At 41.7% G+C, this 18,198-nt stretch overlaps 1 protein-coding gene across 1 annotated transcript in view; it reads right to left on the bottom strand.

Annotated features, from left to right (window-relative positions):
- LOC124594459 overlaps positions 1 to 13,949 on the bottom strand; it is a gene marked incomplete at its 3' end in the record, with an annotated part of 417,657 nt that extends 403,708 nt beyond the window's left edge. The window contains exon 1 of the mRNA XM_047132834.1: positions 13,910 to 13,949. Within this exon, the coding sequence (XP_046988790.1) occupies positions 13,910 to 13,949 (40 nt within the window). The remainder of the gene's footprint in view (positions 1 to 13,909) is intronic.
- Between the last annotated feature and the right edge of the window lie 4,249 nt (positions 13,950 to 18,198).

Raw genomic sequence — 18,198 nt, 5'->3', positions numbered from 1 at the left:
AATATTTTGTAACGGATCAGGATTCGGACCCACATACTTACCTTTGGAGGAGACCTAGAGAAGATTGCAGTCTTGAGAAAAGTAACGAAATGATTGAACTATTCTGTTCTGAGAGATTCAGATCCTCGAAAGGGGAGATACGATTTCGAATCACAGTCCAGCACCAAATTTTTCAAGGTCTCTAGTTGAATCAAGTGCAAGTAAAGTAAGAGCCCTGTTCCTTTAAATGGCTATCGGTTCATCAAATAAAATAAAATTTTCTAATGTAAGTAAGTTTACTGGCGACTATATTTCTGTTTACCATGACTTCCGCTACATTTCCCAACGTAAACCGGCTCTGCCCAGTTGGTAATGAAGGAACGTGATGTTTAATGCGGATTCTGGATTATAACGTCTTTCTCTTGATGTTACCAGGGGTAAAGTAAATCTGTTTGTGCCTCTTAAAAGTAAATGCCTGAACCCACGCATTGCACTTGTGACAGTTCGTTCCGCCAGACCATTGTGGCCACATTTCCCAGCCCCATGAGTGTGCTGTAACAGATGTTGTGCTTAGCTTACAAAATTAGTCACGGTGGAAAAAACGCGAGTATATTAAATAGTTAAGTAGAAGCAAGCTTCTGAAGCGGAGATTATGCAATTCTCATGTCAGTAGGATGTAAAGACTCTTCTAGGCATCATAGGCTCGATGTGAAGCCATTTTGAAATTTTCACCATTTCAGCAAATTTCTTAGTTCGAGAAAATCCACTGGGATGTGTGAAGTTACCGGATAATTCGATTATTACCGTCATTATTACTATCATTTTCTTCACACCGCTGTTGGAACACTGTACTTGAAGATCATGTGATGCCTTTTGGTCACTATAGAAGTAGGTTCCCAAGAACAGGTTCTTTCCCTGTCTACGGAATCCTTTTCATGTTAATATCAAACATCAGTAATTGCTCGTAGATGACATTAAAACTAAAGTAGTTGATGAAGACGTTACTTGATAACAAAAACGCGCTGCCTTTCTTCATTTACTTGCGCCTAGAAATGGCTGTCGAATACTGCCAAACCAAAAGCCAGTGGATCTTACTACCTTCCGATATACGTCGTTGTCAGTTCTTCCATATGATTTGGTCGACATGACCTGTTTCAAGTTGTGTATGACAGACAATGTTTTAGAAAATCAGTTGTTTTCCTTTGCAATAAACAGAAATATTTTCATTCTAAGTGTCCAAGTACAAAATTTTCGCAATATTAGTTCAAATTTAATGTTTGCTTCTATAATGTAGGAAAGTATTTCACAGTTGCAAGACTCGCAATCGACTCATTGACCTTACACTTAGTCGCTAACCATAAATTGTAGCTCAGAGTGACACCAGATTAAGTAACCTAATGTAGCGAAGACTGTTTGCCAGTGCTCTTTCTCACCGGAAAATACGCAATTCACTCATTGGGCTCCATAAGTACACTGTAACAGTAATTTCTGTGTGTATGCAATGCATACGGATTAGAATTTAGTGGTGCTCTCTCTTCCACTTCTGTATACAATATGCCTGACCTAAACGGGCCCTTTATCATTACAGGCCCTGGGCAGTGCAACATCATACTGACAACAGTAATGTGCTTATACTGACTGTTCGTTTTACCTGATTTTGTAATCATTTAAATAAAACAACATGACCTTCCAGTGGGAGACATTCCGTCCCCCTTTTCCTTCTGTGATATTTGTCAGTAAGCTTTTTGCCTTCCAACCAGTGAAATGCGGCAGAGTTCGGCCGGTAAATGGTTCACAAACCACGATTTAGTGCCGTTAAGACGATTTATTTAAACGTCACAAGACTGTACATAGGTGCAATCGATTTTGAGGAGCAAAGTGTTTGTTATCTTACTTTTGTGACAGGTGGGCATAAGTGATTTCCAAAGACTTTTTATTGTACTGAAATAATATATTGTCACAAAGTAACAAGGTAAATGTTTTATCCGTATATATTTTGTAGGAAACTGTAATCGTGATGGAAGATTATACACCTGAATGTTTGACACAACTGGTAGGAGAAAACGCTGCATATTAACCAAACCCCACGCCTCCTCTCCATATCCTCCTATGACACGAGCACGGGATTCTCCTCGCATACCACTACAGAGCTATTCCTAGCACAGCTGAGAATTGGCAACATCGTCACAAACAGTAGGCAACACTGTGATAGTGCAATCACTTCCGCGTATGGTACTGAATTGACTCGCTAAATTCACTTGATATTCCCTTTCCATTTGAATCACTCGTGCTATGTAATCCTCATGTAAACTAAGACACCGAGACAGAAAATTCAATTTTTTGCCTAAAGAAATGCTATTCTTCACATAAGTGACAACTTTTATTATCTTTCACGATGTGTTATGAGGCTGAGCGACAAATACCATGATGAGAGTGGCGTACAGGCAGCAGTGTGTCCGTAGCCCGGTGGTACCGCCCGCGTCGCGTCTCAGAACGCCTCAATCAGTCGTCAGTTGTAACCGTGGTAGGGTCCAGCGTGTGCGAGCTTTTTTTCTGATATATTTTATGGAGCTGCGAATGTCCAGAAAAAATTCTGTATCGAAATCGGAAGAAAACCTTTAGACATCAAATCCTCTTGGTAGCTCGACTCAGTAAGTTGTGTTAATGGTCATAGATCTTGGCTTTCTGACTGCCAAGCTGCTTCGCAGTACCAGCGTCTCTGAAGAAATTCGAATCGACCATCAGCGATACGAATTTCAATATTGTTCTTCACTTAAGACTCACATGCCAGGGTGATAAGTATGAAGAAAATGAACCTCTTGAGTACTATAGGGCCTCTATGCTAAATTTGCTAACAGCGGCTCTAGCGACTTACTTTGTCTCTGGGTAGCTTCAAAAATGGGCAATTTTGTCGCCTTAAATCCAATTGAATATTTTAAATATCACTTGTGAACAGCGTTCACTTCTCCATTAATTAAGGTATAGACCTCAAAACAAGCAATTCGCCTGAGTAGCTATAGAGCAGGTTCTGATAGGTACTGACAAAATCTTTTGCATCCATTTACCATAGAGAATCAAAGAAAGAAATCAAACACATTACATTGCATTTACTCTGTGCCTTGACTAACACATATGAATCCATGACAATAATAAATTATTTGAGGAACTTCCCTTGAAAGGAAAAAGAACAGAATGAGACGCTTTAGTTGTAGTGCACTGGATCAAGAACAACGAAATTAATTCTGTGCCACATTGGTGTATTGCACTCTAGTGTAACAAAATAATCATCAAATATAAACGGTTTTGTGCCTCCTTTCCTATCAAGAGTGAAACACAAATCGTAGGCGCTTCAGTCTGGAACCGCGTGACCGCTACGGTAGCAGGTTCGAATCCTGCCTTGGGCATGGATGTGTGTGATGTCCTTTGGTTAGTTAGGTTTAAGTAGTTCTACGTTCTAGGGGACTGATGGCCACAGATGTTAAGTCCCATAGTACTCAGAGCCATTTGAACAAATCGTAGACAGATTTTATGGGTCACCACTCAACAACATTAAAGCATTTTACATGGTCGAGAGTGCGGAGTGGAGCAGATGTTGCCGGCAGAAGCCGAGATAATGCAGTGTCTCAGCCCCCGCCGGTAGGCAGCAAACGGGTCCCAGAGAACTCAGACGCATGCGATGTTCAGAGGCAGATGGTCGCAAAGAAATCTTTCGCTAAAACATTGTTGGACCAAACTGTTACCGGCCGAAGTGGCCGTGTGGTTCTAGGCGCTGCAGTCTGGAACCGGGAGACCGCTACGGTCGCAGGTTCGAATCCTGCCTCGGGCATGGATGTGTGTGATGTCATTAGGTTAGTTAGGTTTAACTAGTTCTAAGTTCTAGGTGACTGATGACCTTAGAAGTTGAGTCCCATAGTGCTCAGAACCATTTGATTTGAACCAAACTGTTATTACCAGTGTGACAGAAAGCGAAATCTATTGTAGATTCGCTTGAATTACACTCATAGCTTCAGGGGTGATAAAAACTTTGTCGACGTGTGCTTTTAGTTACCAGACGTCGTATTAGCTAGTCTCGCGTTTTACCTGAAGACTACGGTCGTAGTCAAGAATAAAGTACTAAAACCGAAGTCAAGACTTCCTCTGGGAAGGGCCGCAGTCTACATGTTGCCAGATCGAGCATATTGCCAGACATAGAATTCTGAGAGGAGCACGACTGTATTGCCCATCTTACGTGATCGACTCGGCGGTAAATTTTTTGCTCTAAGACTGTATCTACAACACATCTTGCACGCTGAAGACCCAGAAGAATTAAAAAACAAAAGTAGTTTATGGGAGCAACGTTAACTAGTATTCATAGTATTGTATACGTGTGTGTAAACGCCTTCCAGTGCCCACTCTAGAAAGACAAGGATACACAGTCTAGCTTCGATATTATAAATTCACCTCAGTTTGCGGATGAACGCAGACTTAGGTTGATAATCATTTAGAATATTTAGCAGTACTGTACCCATTGGTGTTAGACTCGTTTTCAACTAATGATTCCAACAGCTACAGGAACACTACTTGTGATACCTCTTGGACAAAATACTTATGCAGTGCTATAAGACGAAAAGATCGACATGACACAAATTGTGAGAAGTTTGTTTTACAACTTTCGTATCTGGATAAAGACCTTTTCCTATTTGAAATTTCTGTGAACGTTGCTGCATAAGACGATTTAAGAAGAAACTAAATTCCTTCAGTTACGAAAATGTTTAAAGAAATCATCTTAACGGCACTAAATCGTAGTTTGTGAATCGTTTAATGACCTTACTCTGTAGCATTTCCCTGGTTGGAAGGCAAAAAGCTTACTGACAAATTTCACACAAGGAAAAGGGCGGCGAAATGTCTCCCACTGGGAGGTCATGTTGTTTTATTTAAATGATTACAAAATCAGGTAAAACGAACAGTCAGGTTGTCAGTATAAGCACATTACTGTTGTCAGTATGATGTTGCACTGCCCAGGGCCTGTAATGATAAAGGGCCCGTTTAGGTCAGGCATATTGTATACAGAAGTGGAAGAGAGAGCACCACTAAATTCTAATCCGTATGCATTGCATACACACAGAAATTACTGTTACAGTGTACTTATGGAGCCCAATGAGTGAATTGCGTATTTTCCGGTGAGAAAGAGCACTGGCAAACAGTCTTCGCTACATTAGGTTACTTAATCTGGTGTCACTCTGAGCTACAATTTATGGTTAGCGACTAAGTGTAAGGTCAATGAGTCGATTGCGAGTCTTGCAACTGTGAAATACTTTCCTACATTATAGAAGCGAACATTAAATTTGAACTATTATTGCGAAAATTTTGTACTTGGACACTTAGAATGAAAATATTTCTGTTTATTGCAAAGGAAAACAACTGATTTTCTAAAACATTGTCTGTCATACACAACTTGAAACAGGTCATGTCGACCACATCATATGGAAGAACTGACAGCGACGTATATCGGAAGGCAATAAGATCCCTTGCCTTTTGGTTTGGCAGTACTCGATAGCCATTTCTAGGTGCAAGTAAACGAAGAAAGGCACCACGTTTTTGTTATCAAGCAACGTCTTCATCAACTACCTTAGTTTTAATGTAACCTACGAGTAATTGATGATGTTTGATATTAACCTGAAAAGGATTCCATAGACAGGGAAGAAACCGTGATGGGTTCGTATCTCTGTCACAGAACTTCACATCCTGCACTTCATCTTTAAATGCATGCACACTTTGTTACTTCAGAATAGAGGTATATCAGACATCTTTCGTGGTTAATTAACATGGACGAAAGTGTTTTGATAAAAGTCCCAGTTTATTACAAAAACTGTCGTCTTTTATTTTCAAGTTTAGAATTTGGTTACTGGTATTAGCAAAAGTTTCGGTAATTCATTACTCTTCATGGGTAGTCATCAATGTGATATAATTAGATTAGATTACATTAAATTAGTTCTTGTTTCATAGATCATGAATACGATATTTCGTAATGATGTGGAACGTGTCATTGTAATGAATGGTTTCTTTACATATCATGATTCAATTTCTTTACAATTTTTTACTCTCTCTCTCTCTCTGGCTCTCTCTCTCTCTCTCTCTCCCTCATTCTTTTTGATTTTTATCTCTCTCTCTCTCTCTCTCTGTCACACACACACACACACACACACACACACACACACACACACACACATATTCTTTTTTTTTTTTATTTGTTTGTTGTGCTCGACTATCGTCGAGGTACGAAAACGTCTGTGAATGCGTTTCTTAGTTTTGAGTAAGAAAGAAATATAAAAACAACTATGAGAGTTACTGATTTATGATGCTTAGTTTGCAGTCAGTTCTGAGTATTATTAGTAACTATGCTCCAGTCCCTAAACCTACGTACGGAAATGCGAATCAGACGCATTAGGTATTCCAGGCCATAGCAGCCGCGACTCGGAGACACCAGCTATGGTCACTTCCCAGCCTGCTGTAAGATCACATCGGTTCGTATTCTTCCTGCTGGTATTGTAACTGAGATTTGACAACAAGGGAATGTATGTTTGGCAACTACGTGTTCGACGAGTTACTTCCTGGTGTGCACGGAATTAAGCCTCAAATTTCACTTGATTTCACCTTTCATTTCCATTGAATAATCTGAATTATTCTCGCTTGAGGTGTAAAAAAATTGTAAATTCACGGTTTTCAGCCCAGGAAAGTCGTTGCACGTGGAAATCGCATCTAATCCCGTCCTTCAAATAGCGGTTTACGAGTTGTAGCCACCATTCATCTCGTAAGAAGAAGTTAAGACACATACTTCTTCGCCAGCTCTGTGGTAACGTGCTGACCTGTGAAACAGCATCTGTTATGGTTCACAGTTCCAGTCTCACTGAGTGTAGCGTTTTTATCGCTTCTATGAAAGTGCTACAGACAGTCAGATCAAACATCGATAAGGAAATCGCAAGAAAATACTTTCGGCACATAGTGCAATGGTGAAAAACTTACAATGCTGCACAACACGTAACGCCTCTATCCGCAGCTGACAAGCAAATTTTGGGTTTCTAGGAATACATAACTTTATTTATGAAATGCGACATTTGCATACATCTTGAGTATGACACAGCATACCAATTAAACACAGATCCAATCAAAATCTAAGTGAGTAGTATTTTACCAATTCGTGTCGATAGAGGCACGCTTGTGTACAGATACTCAGTTTTATTAAAACAGTCTTTCATCGTAAGGTTATCGCGGATAGTGTTATTTCATTTTTTATAATACAGTTCACAATTTTCGTAAGGTTTCCTTTAATGTTGTTAAAACAATAGTAAACATGAGAGAGAAATTAATCATCAACGATTTATGCGAATTCTCTGATGTTATATATAACAGTCTGAAAATGCACATGCAGTTTATTGATTACCTGCATGTAGAAAACTTGTTCTGAGTTAAAGCTTTCAAACAAGGTTTGAAGAAGAATAAAATGCCACTACCAGACGGCAGCTAGTGTACAAAATACTTTTCCGACGTATTTTGGCATGATGCGCTCTATCCATACATAATACAAAAGTTTCGAGATGCATCTACTGTCTGGTTGTCCGTTAAACCTGAAATGAACAAAATGTCGCAGAAGTTAGCCCTTTTTCCACATACGACTATTTTCGGTTGAGAAGTGAAGGGAATTAGGTTACAAGTTTCATTAGATTGATAACTTTAGCAGACAGCAGAATTGCGTTTTAAAAAATACAGCAGTGAGTGTACTCGAACTCGTGACATCTTCCCTAGCGTGCGCGATACTTACCATTTCGCTACTAGCCGACACATAGCTATAACATCTCCAGAAGTCAAAAACAATTCCTCCAGAACTTCAGCATTCCACAGCGTTGTGGGATAATGCATATGGCCAGGTCAATACTTATGAGAGACAAACAGTTATACCTTTTCTTTTGCACTGCACAACGTTTTCAACAAACAGATAGCGCAATAGAGTAGGTCAAGTGGAAAGGAACACTTCCCATTTATATTTCTGCATCCTACACTGTTGGCAGTTCTGTGTTGGTGGCAGTTACGTGATTTTATTTTGGTGAATACAAAATAAAGTTGAATGTATGCACTGGGTACCCGAGGGAGCTAGTTCACAGTGATTCGGTCAACCAAGTAAATGAATTTACTGAACATGCTACAAATTGATACAGAGAGCCTGTTGTCAGAATTCTCAGCCAGTGTGGCACAACGGCGTTATGATAGAAAAATTAGCCACTCAGAAGAGGGTTTCGTGGTCTGTTGGGCTGATGAAAGGTTCATATGTCTATGGTCTGGGTTCGATTCCAACTTCGGTCAGTGATTTAACATAGGGAGATTCCATTCTCTTCTGGCTACACCAAGTGAAGAAGATATAATGGCATTGTGGTCTGAAATTCACGTTAAAGATGATATTCCTTCTCTACCAAGTAGACGTTAGGTTGAGCCACGATGAAGTCTGGAGTGGCGACATGTAGAAACTCTATCACCAGTAACCATTCTTATACTAGTTATTTATTTCTAGTGACGAAACAAACGCTATGTAGGCTCACAGGACACTTATTCCATCTTTTATCTGAGTTCCTGTATGTCGATAAAATTGGTTCTGAACTGGGAATGCAACTCAGACCGCCCTTAACGCGGAATTTGTTCCCTTCGTGACAATACAGCTTAGCTACAATTTGTTGTTTGTTCAAAACTGCAGATTCCTCAACATCTCCACAAATTGAGCGTGAAGGGATTCGAATCCTGGTCCGGCACTAAAGATTTTATTATGTATTATCAAGATCTAGCATGAGAACACCTATCTGCTGGTGGATAATAATTCCGATTTTTAATGTATTTTCATTCGTTGTCAACATTAACGCTATTTGACGTTTTTGACTCCCAGTGAGACACAGAACTTTGTTGCGACATTACTGTAAGTTCAAGATGTTATTCCGAGCTGCTGGTGGAGAAAAATTCGGTAGCTGACGTCTCTTTGCGTGTAGTCAACAACGATATGAGTGGGGCTCTATTCCCAGTCAGCACTGAACTCTTCGTCATATTATTTCTGGTTCAAACATGCTCATATGTCGCTGCTAGTGCAGTAAACCCATATTTAACGTTCGTTTTCTCTACAATATAACAGCGATAGGTGCCGGGTTGGAGACCTGGGAAGGAAAAAATTAATGTTTCGACTCGTCATTTCAGTTAAAACATCTAGCTACTGCCGAGGAAATGCGATATGTCACAGTTGATTGTGTTTCGATATCTATCCGATAAGGTTCTGGGTTCGAATCCCTGTCCAACACAAAGCTTTACCTCACGGCATTTCAAATAAGTTACTAGTTAAGAAGCAATATTTAACATCTCTCGTAGTTCGTTAACAGGGACAATAGGAGCTGGGTAGGAATTCGGGTCCGTTAAAAATGTTTGCGTTATGTAATTTAAAGTTGGTATTTGCTAATTGATACTGTCTAAAATCGAGGTATATCACTCTCTGTGTGCGTAATCAGGAATGACTGTTAGTTTCCGTCAGTCACGAAATCTTTGCTTAGTCTGCATGACCTGGGTTTGAATCCATATGCAGAACGAACCGGTTCGTCGTGTCATTTGAAGTTCATACATATTCTCAACTAGCTGCTCGTGAATACCTTAAATTTTGAATGTCATTTTGTGTTAAATAATAAGTACGGTATGTTACTTTGAAGAGAAAATCATGAATACGACGAACTTACTAGGTGCATTACCTATCTGACGTAATAATGAGAAAGGTAACATTCAGGTACGTCATTTATTGTAATAAATATGAGCGTACAAGCCTTAAGGATAGTCTTATCTGTGATAAGGTGTTCCCTGATATTTGTAGTATCGTAGTATTACTTTCCATCTTGAGTTATTGCCATACAGAGCAGTGTTTTCTTGTGGTGACTTGTTGGAACCATTTTCAATAGTCAAACGACTGTACCAAGGAGCGATTAGAGGACGTGCTAGACAGCTGTGTTATGTGGGTTGTATGCGAATCAGGCGAAATGCAATTCAGGTCGTTCGGATACTTTTGAGTTCGACTGTACACCGCCGATGTGCCCAAGCCATCCTACCTGTCCACCTCCTCAAATATGCTGATGCCACGGCCTTCCTGGCTCTTTATCCTATCCTCCAACAGTCCCAACACGCCCTCCAAACCTGCCTTCACAAGTTCACCACTTGGTGTAACCAATGATTATTTCGTATCAACCCCTACAAAACCCAGGCAATTATCATAGTCTACACCACTCACTCCTTCCATCTCCACAATTTGTACCTTTCTACCTCCCCATTTATGGTCATCCCATCCAGCTCACCCCCATCCTGAGATACCTTGGCCTCACCCTCGACCGCCACCTCACCTGCACCCCTTATCTCCTGGCCATTCAGCAGAAAGCCCATTCCTGCCTCCACCTCCTGAAACTTCTGTCTTGCCGGACATGGGGATTGCATTCTTCCACCATCCTCCACACCTACAGATCCCTCATCCGTCCTATCCTCTGTTATGCCAGCATTGCCTGGATCTCCGCCCCCCTCCCCCCTCGCTCTTAAAGGCCCTCCAAGTACTTGAATGCCACGAACTCCACCTTGCCTTCCATATCCACCTTCCTTCCCCCACATGACTCCTGTATGACCTCATTCGCTTCCCTCATCTCCTGCTTTTCCTCCAACATCTGCACATCCCTTACACTGTCTGCAGGCTTGATCCCCTTCACCCCCTGGTTTCCTCCTTCCTCTTCACCCTGCCCATTTCCGTGCCTCTATCACTGTATCCCCTTCTCTCTCCACCTCCAAACCCTCCATCTCTTTCATCTGGGCAATTTCCAGCACCTACCCCTACCGGATGTTGAACTTCACTGTGACACCTACCCTTCCTTCCAACTGTAAACTGGCCTTGTTTCCCCCCTCCACAGAGCCCCCTTTTTCCTCTCTCCTCCTTCTTCCAGAGCGGATTTTCCTCCTTCCCCTCTTTAGTTCCTGCACCCCATCCTCGGCTGTTTTCCTCTCCCATCCTTTCCCCTCCCCCAGCCCTCCTTTCGCATTCCCCCCATCTCCTCCTCCTTTCTCTGCCCTGGTTCTCACCTCCTTCTATTTTCTTGCTTGTCCCCCCACCTGCCCCCGCAGATCATCCCAGGTTTTTATTCATTATCAAGTGTGCTGCATTAGTGTTGTGTTCAGTGACATTATACAGTGTCATCTAGTGATGTGATTTTAATTGTGTGCTCGACCTGTATGTAGTATATAGTCCATGATTTATCGTGTGCTTTTTATACTGTGGCTGACTATTACATTGTTTTTGCCTCGAGTGTTTTTAAGTTTGCCTCAAATTGCCAGCTGTGTTGTTTTAACTTTATGTCGCCTTTTAACTGTCCCCCAGTGCCTGTCCCCATATTAGTGTGTATTTTAACTCCCCTCATCTCCATTTCCAGTATTTTTTATGTCCCCCTTTTTTATCCCTCTTTTTATGTAAGAATCCCCCTTTCTGTATTTTATAAAGCCAATTGGCTGAATAGTGGTGGACTGTACCACTGCCAGCCCTTCCCTGCCCATATGGGGCAGGGGAATAACATTACAATAAAGAAAAGAAAAAAAGGAAGTGGTGACTGAGTTGCAGGTACGTACCCCATCTTTTTATTTGATTCATCTGCCACAAAGAGTGAAGAATCAATGATATAATTCCCTCCAAGGCTTCACAGACCTTGACATTCCTCAACATTCAGTCCTTGAAGGTCCAATTGCAAGATTTGGTCTCAAAGCTATTCATTCGAGTGTGTTACAACAAAAATCGATCCCTAATCCACACTGCAGCCCATGGCTGCCCTTCGTGTTACTAAACCAGTGACAAAAATTTCTGCCTTAGTCTACAGACAACAAAAGGACAGAAACTTGATTATATTAATAAGCCTTTTTTAATTTTTTCCAGCTTGAAGAAATAAGTCAATTGGGAAACCCAGCTACTGGTTCCAACAGAGAGTTAGAGCTAGAGTCATAGAAGTGTGGAACGAAGAATATAAAAGTCCCCCTGTACTATGGGATGAGCTCACATTGTCCGTCCAAAAAATTCCGAGAGTGATTTTATTCTCGGCGTACAAGCGACGTCAGCGCTGTAACTATGGTAGCAGCTTGAACTAACAACTGTAAACAACAGATGTGCATTCGACCAGTCAGTTATGAGCAGTCAGTTTTAAGCTGTGGACGTGCGGCTGTAGTATATCAGCGTTGTTATGTCACAAATCGCAATTCAGCAGAATCTCTAAATAAAGTGTTCAAGATAATCTCCAGAATGTTTTCCAGAAGAGAAAAGTGTGTACAGAGTTTGTCCCTCCCACCTTGACTCCAGAACAGAAACAACGGCGCGTGGATGCTTGCCGTTACGTGACTGAAATGCAAAACGTGGACAATTCTCTCCCGGAGGGAATAATCTTGAGTGACAAGTCTTGGTGTTATCAGTACAAACCTACTACAGAAGAACATTGTGCAATGAAGGCTAATCGCTTTGACGACACAACTAAGATTCAGGACTATTTGATGTGCGAGCTGTACAACGTCCAGAAAAGAACTTTCTGACATGCTTGTACGTAATTTCTGTGCGGTACTCAAGTGGGCTGGGGATGGGGAGGGTGATTTTGGGGGGAGGGGAGGGGAAGGGAGGGAGGAGAGGGTTAAACCACCATGTTAACTTTTCTCTATTTTTTTTGTTTTGTTTTGCCCTTATCGAAACTTTTTGGGCTGACGGGTTATGCACAAATTTACCTTCGTTACCAGTTACTGGTGTGATAACTCTCAATGGTGAGGGAACTTCAGAACCGAGTTGGAGTCATGGTTACTTACAGAAACATCAGTACTACGTCACTCATACAACTTTCGCGCTGTGTGCATCTGGTGAAGAGAGTACAAACCATTTCTTCTTCCGTTGCATAACTCAGTATGATTCCAAAAATTCTGTTTGGGTGGGTTTTATTAAAACCTAACTGGCCACGGCCAATTTAAATAACGTATTTATCATAGAAAAAGAACTACAAGACACACGGATTCTTCTCATGGTTTTAGTCGACTTGCAAATCCGCCTGTAACAGTATACAGTGTTAGTTGTAAGTTGCTTGTTAGATTGCACTGTATTGATAGTTATCAGTGGCTGTAAGAGTCTTGTATGGACGTCAGTTGAAATAATAAAATAATGTGGAAGGCTTCTCATCACAGGTTGTCTCGGAATGAAGTCGCGACGCTAAGTTTGCTATCTCACAGTCTGATGTGTTCCAGCACTAACTGGAATCTAGTTCACCGAAAACCTGTACCTTTATATGTACAGATGACCCAGGAAGCCGATAGTCCACTTTCGGTAGTTTCATGCAGCAATACTGTGATAACAAAAAACTCAACTTTCGTGTCAATTTTTTGTGAGTTATTTGTGAGTTTATTACTATCGATAATTTACGTTTGTTCTCAGTAAATGAAAATGGAAGAGTGGCGATTGCTTTATTGTAAGTAATAATAAGCCAGTGCTTCAGCTATGCTCACTGAGGCGAATACGCGCTAACCAGAAGGTTGCGAATTTGATGTATATTTCATTAGGAGTCTCAAGATGTGGCATAAGCACGGAAGTGTCGCATATCGTTACTTAGTAAAGAGTAAACCATGAGACTCCGAAATGCCGTTTAGATGGTGCCTGAACATTTCGTTACTCGCATATTCCCTTCTATGCAGACATTTCGTTCCCGGCTCGTGCTGAGTCACTTGTTTTCGTATTCCTCTAATTTTGACACGGAGTGCCAAATACATTTTCTGCCACTCCATTTTTTTCCCCAGATCGTGTCAGATTTGTGCAGATTCGATAGTGTTAGTAATCCACCAATTCTTTCGTCTCACATGCTTGCAGTTTCCACGGTATGGCAAATCGGCGTACCTCGCCCCTGCAGATACCCGCCGTACGGCACAACTGCCATGTTAGCCTGTAGACGGCTAGTTGGCGAAGTGGCTTGGCGATTCAATTTGGAATTTATTTTGATACGACACTGAACTCTATTCTTGCTACTTCAGCTGTTATATTTAATGTCAGTACAGTTATTGAGACTATTTATCAGTATGTAGACGAGAAAAATCTTCTCAGAAAAGGGACCCCACTCAAATAGCACGTTAGGAGCATAGCTATGCCCGCGACGTGGTAGGGCAGCAGAAAAATATGTATGTGTAGTGGCTACGTTAGTAATGACGTTCAATGACGAAAGTAACGAGTAACGAATACTTAGTAATGGGTATGTCTCTCGACATAGCGAATACATAAGGTACAAAGTATAGGGTCAACAGCCGTGCCAAGGTATATAAACCAGTTCCTGTAGGATGACCAAGGCTAAGCACCGGTGGGCGTGCCAGAACTTGGCTGGGTGACCGTTTGGGTACGCAGCGTGCTGTTGACAATTTTTCCTTTTTCTTTACGGCTAAGAGGACAGGAGGGGTTGTGTGAAATTCCTGATCAGCTGACAGCTTATGTTATGGATTAAATTCCAAGCCTCTCCGCATTGTTTCATGAAGTGACGGCCTGCGACACTGTTAATGCTGATCCGTCCGTCGAATCGAGAACAGCTGCCAACATGAGTAACGTGGAAGTAAATATCCTCGGAGTAGTGAAACAGCTTAAATCACTTAATAAAAGCAAGTCTTCTGGTTCAGACTGTATACCAATTAGGTTCCATTCGGAGTATGCTGATGCATTAGCTCCATACTTAACAATCATATACAACCGTTCGTGCGACGTAAGTTCACTAATCAAAGACTGGAATGTTGCACAGGTCACACCAATATTCAGTAACCCACTAAATTACACTCCCATATCGTTAACGTCGATATGCAGCAGGATTTTAGAACATATATTGTGTTCGAACATTATGAATTACGTCGAAGATAACGGTCTATTGACACACAATCAACATGGGTTTAGAAAACATCCTGTGAAAAACAACTAGCTCTTTATTCACATGAAGTCTTGAATGCTATTGATAAGGGATTTCAGATCGATTCCGTATTTCTGGATGTCCGGAAGGCTTTTAACACTGTACCACGCAAGCGGCTCGTAGCGAAATTGCGTGCTCATGGAATATCGTCTCAGTTATGTGACTGGATTTGTGATTTCCTGTCAGAGAGGTCACAGTTCGTAGTAACTGACGGAAAGTCATCGAGTAAAAGAGAAGTGATTTCTGGCGTTCCCCAAGGTAGTGTCATAGGCCCTTTGCTGTTCCTTATCTATATATACGATTTTGGAGACAATCTGAGCAGACGTCTTCGGTTGCTTGCAGATGACGCTGTCGTTTATCGACTAATAAAGTCGTCAGAAGATCAAAACAAACTGCAAAACGATTTAGAAAAGGTATCTGAATGGTGCGAAAAGTGGCAGTTGACCCTAAATAACGAAAAGTTTGAGGTCATCCACATGAGTGCTAAAAGGAATCCGTTAAACTTCGGTTACTCGATAAATAATTCTAATCTAAAAGCTGTAAATTCAACTAAATACCTAGGTATTACAATTACGAACAACTTCAGTTGGAAGGAACAAATAGAAAATGTTGTGGGGAAGACTAACCAAAGACTGCGTTTTATTGGCAGGACACTTAGAAAATGTAACAGACCTACTAAGGAGACTCCCTACACAACGCTTGTCCGTCCTCCTTTAAATGGTTCAAATGGCTCTGAGCACTATGGGACTTAACATCGATGGTCATCAGTCCCCTAGAACTTAGAACCACTTAAACCTAACTAACCTAAGGACAGCACACAACACCCAGTCATCACGAGGCAGAGATAATTCCTGACCCCGCCGGGAATCGAACCCGGGAACCCGGGCGTGGGAAGCGAGAACGCTACCGCACGACCACGAGCTGCGGACGTCCTCCTTTAGAATACTGCTGCTCGGTGTGGGATCCTTACCAGATAGGACTGACGGAGTACATCGGAAAAGTTCAAAGAAAGGCAGCACGTTTCGTATTTATCGCGAAATATGGAAGAGAGTGTCACAGAAATGATACAGAATTTGGGCTGGACGTCATTAAAATGCGTTTTTCGTTGCGACGGAATTCTCTCACGAAATTCTAATCACCAACTTTCTCCTCCGAATGCGAAAATATTTTGTTGACACCGACCTACATAGATATCTACACCAAGATAAAATAAGGGAAATCAGAGCTCGTACGGAAAGATATAGGTGTTCATTCTTTCCGCGCGCTATACGAGATTGGAATAATGGAGAATTGTGAAGATTGTTCGATGAACCCTCTAGCCAGGCACTTAAATGTGATTTGCAGAGTATCCATGTAGATGTAGATGGATTTAATAGTAGCACCCATTTTGTTATTATTCTCAGCACCGTTGCAGCATTGCGGTACGTCGACGATATTCTACGCCCCGTTTTGCTGCCCTTCATGGCAAGCCATCCTGGGCTTACATCTCTGCAAGGTGACGCCCGCCCGCACGCGGCGAGAGTTTCTACTGCTTGTCGCCGTACCTATCAAACCCTACTTTGGCCAGCAACGTCGCCACATCTCTCCCCAGTTGAGAATGTTCAGAGCATTACTGGCAGGTTCTCCAACCAGCTCGTGATTTTGACCACCTACTTTTATCGGATGGACAGCCTCACTACAGTGGGGAACCTGCAGAGTATGAACAGTTGACGCTACAGCGCCTGCTGTAGGCTGGGGGCCGCCGAAGTGTGAGGGCTGACGTGCGTGGCCAGCGAAGCAATGGCCAGAAGCGAGGACTTCGAGGAATCGACAACTCTGTTCTGGAACACTTGATAGAACACACATCCAAGAATCGAGAAACTGTACGAGTACAGTCTAGCCGCTGGGGGACCATATCCTTCGCAAAGGGAGCCGGTAACTCGTAAAAGTTCTCGGTTCTCGGGTGTATATCTGGCGTTCCTGCATCTATTAGTTGGGATCTTATACCACTGGCTGCCTCTCGAAAGAAAATAGTTTACGTAACTCAACCGACGCCATGTCCCGGCTTGATAATGACCTGGTTGTCTTTTAGTCACAGTTATTGTGTAAATCCGAAATTAAGCAACCAAAAATGGTTCAAATGGCTCTGAGCACTATGGGATTTAACTACTGAGGTCATCAGTCCCCTAGAACTTAGAACTACTTAAACCTAACTAACCTAAGGACATCACACACATCCATGCCCGAGGCAGGATTCGAACCTGCGACAGTAGCGGTCCCGCGGTTCCAGACTGTAGCGCCTAGAACCGTTCGGCCACTCTGGCCGGCATTAAGCAACCAACCAAAAATAATCTGAAGAATTATTGCTGGGACAATAGAAAGAACTACAAATTTTAACGAAGTTTCTGTGACGTCACATTTCAGGTAACATCTTCATCCTTTGCCTCACTCAATCTCAAGGTTAATAGCTTTTATTATGAACGTAACTTGACGGAAAGATAGTTATCTATAACAAGTGTCATATGCACGAAAGTTTTATCATATTCATACGACGAACAATCGTTTGTGTTAGTTCACAAATTGTGCTGTTACCGATGGTTTGATAGGTAGTTGATGCACTTAAGGTAGGAAAATGTGTAAAGATATAACACTGACCTCAGCAGAAAGCTGAGAGCAGAATGACAATTACAGAGATCTATGCATGATAATTCATTCGCGTACCCAAATAAAAGCTAATAAAAACTAATGAAAAATAAAGAAACATATTAAAAAACATGGAGGTGCAATAATGGGGATAATAGTAAATTGTAATATCTCACTCAGAGCATGCATAATGTGAAAATAGTACTACTTGTTAATTTCGTTTTGATTAGTTGGAAGCAGTAAATTACTAATTTTTTCGAGATAGCTTCTGTTTTGCAGATAAGCTACTCGTTGACGAGTTTTTGTCTGCGTCTAAATCTAAAATATTCTGGGCGCTCAAATGATGGAATTTTCGCCTTTCCATGGACGAGTTATTTTCCTCACCGTTTTTGATCTCTCTAAAATATATACGCTGTGTTTTCATCTCGCCGCGTAAATCATCTTTCAGTATCTCTGACGTATCTATCACGTCAGAGATCAAAGGGAACCCGGTCACTGTGAACGATGCGGGCGATCAATTTTTACATCTTTTCCACGAAGAAAGGAAGCAACATGACGGCGCTGCGACTGGCCGCCAAGGCGAAAGGAGTAAATATGTTCGTGTAAGAAGGCCACGGCAGGA

Source organism: Schistocerca americana, chromosome 2, assembly GCF_021461395.2.
Source record: "Schistocerca americana isolate TAMUIC-IGC-003095 chromosome 2, iqSchAmer2.1, whole genome shotgun sequence".
Classification (NCBI taxonomy): domain Eukaryota; kingdom Metazoa; phylum Arthropoda; class Insecta; order Orthoptera; family Acrididae; genus Schistocerca; species Schistocerca americana.
The sequence above is the reverse complement of the archived record's forward strand: the minus strand, read 5'-3'. Positions and strand labels throughout refer to the sequence as shown.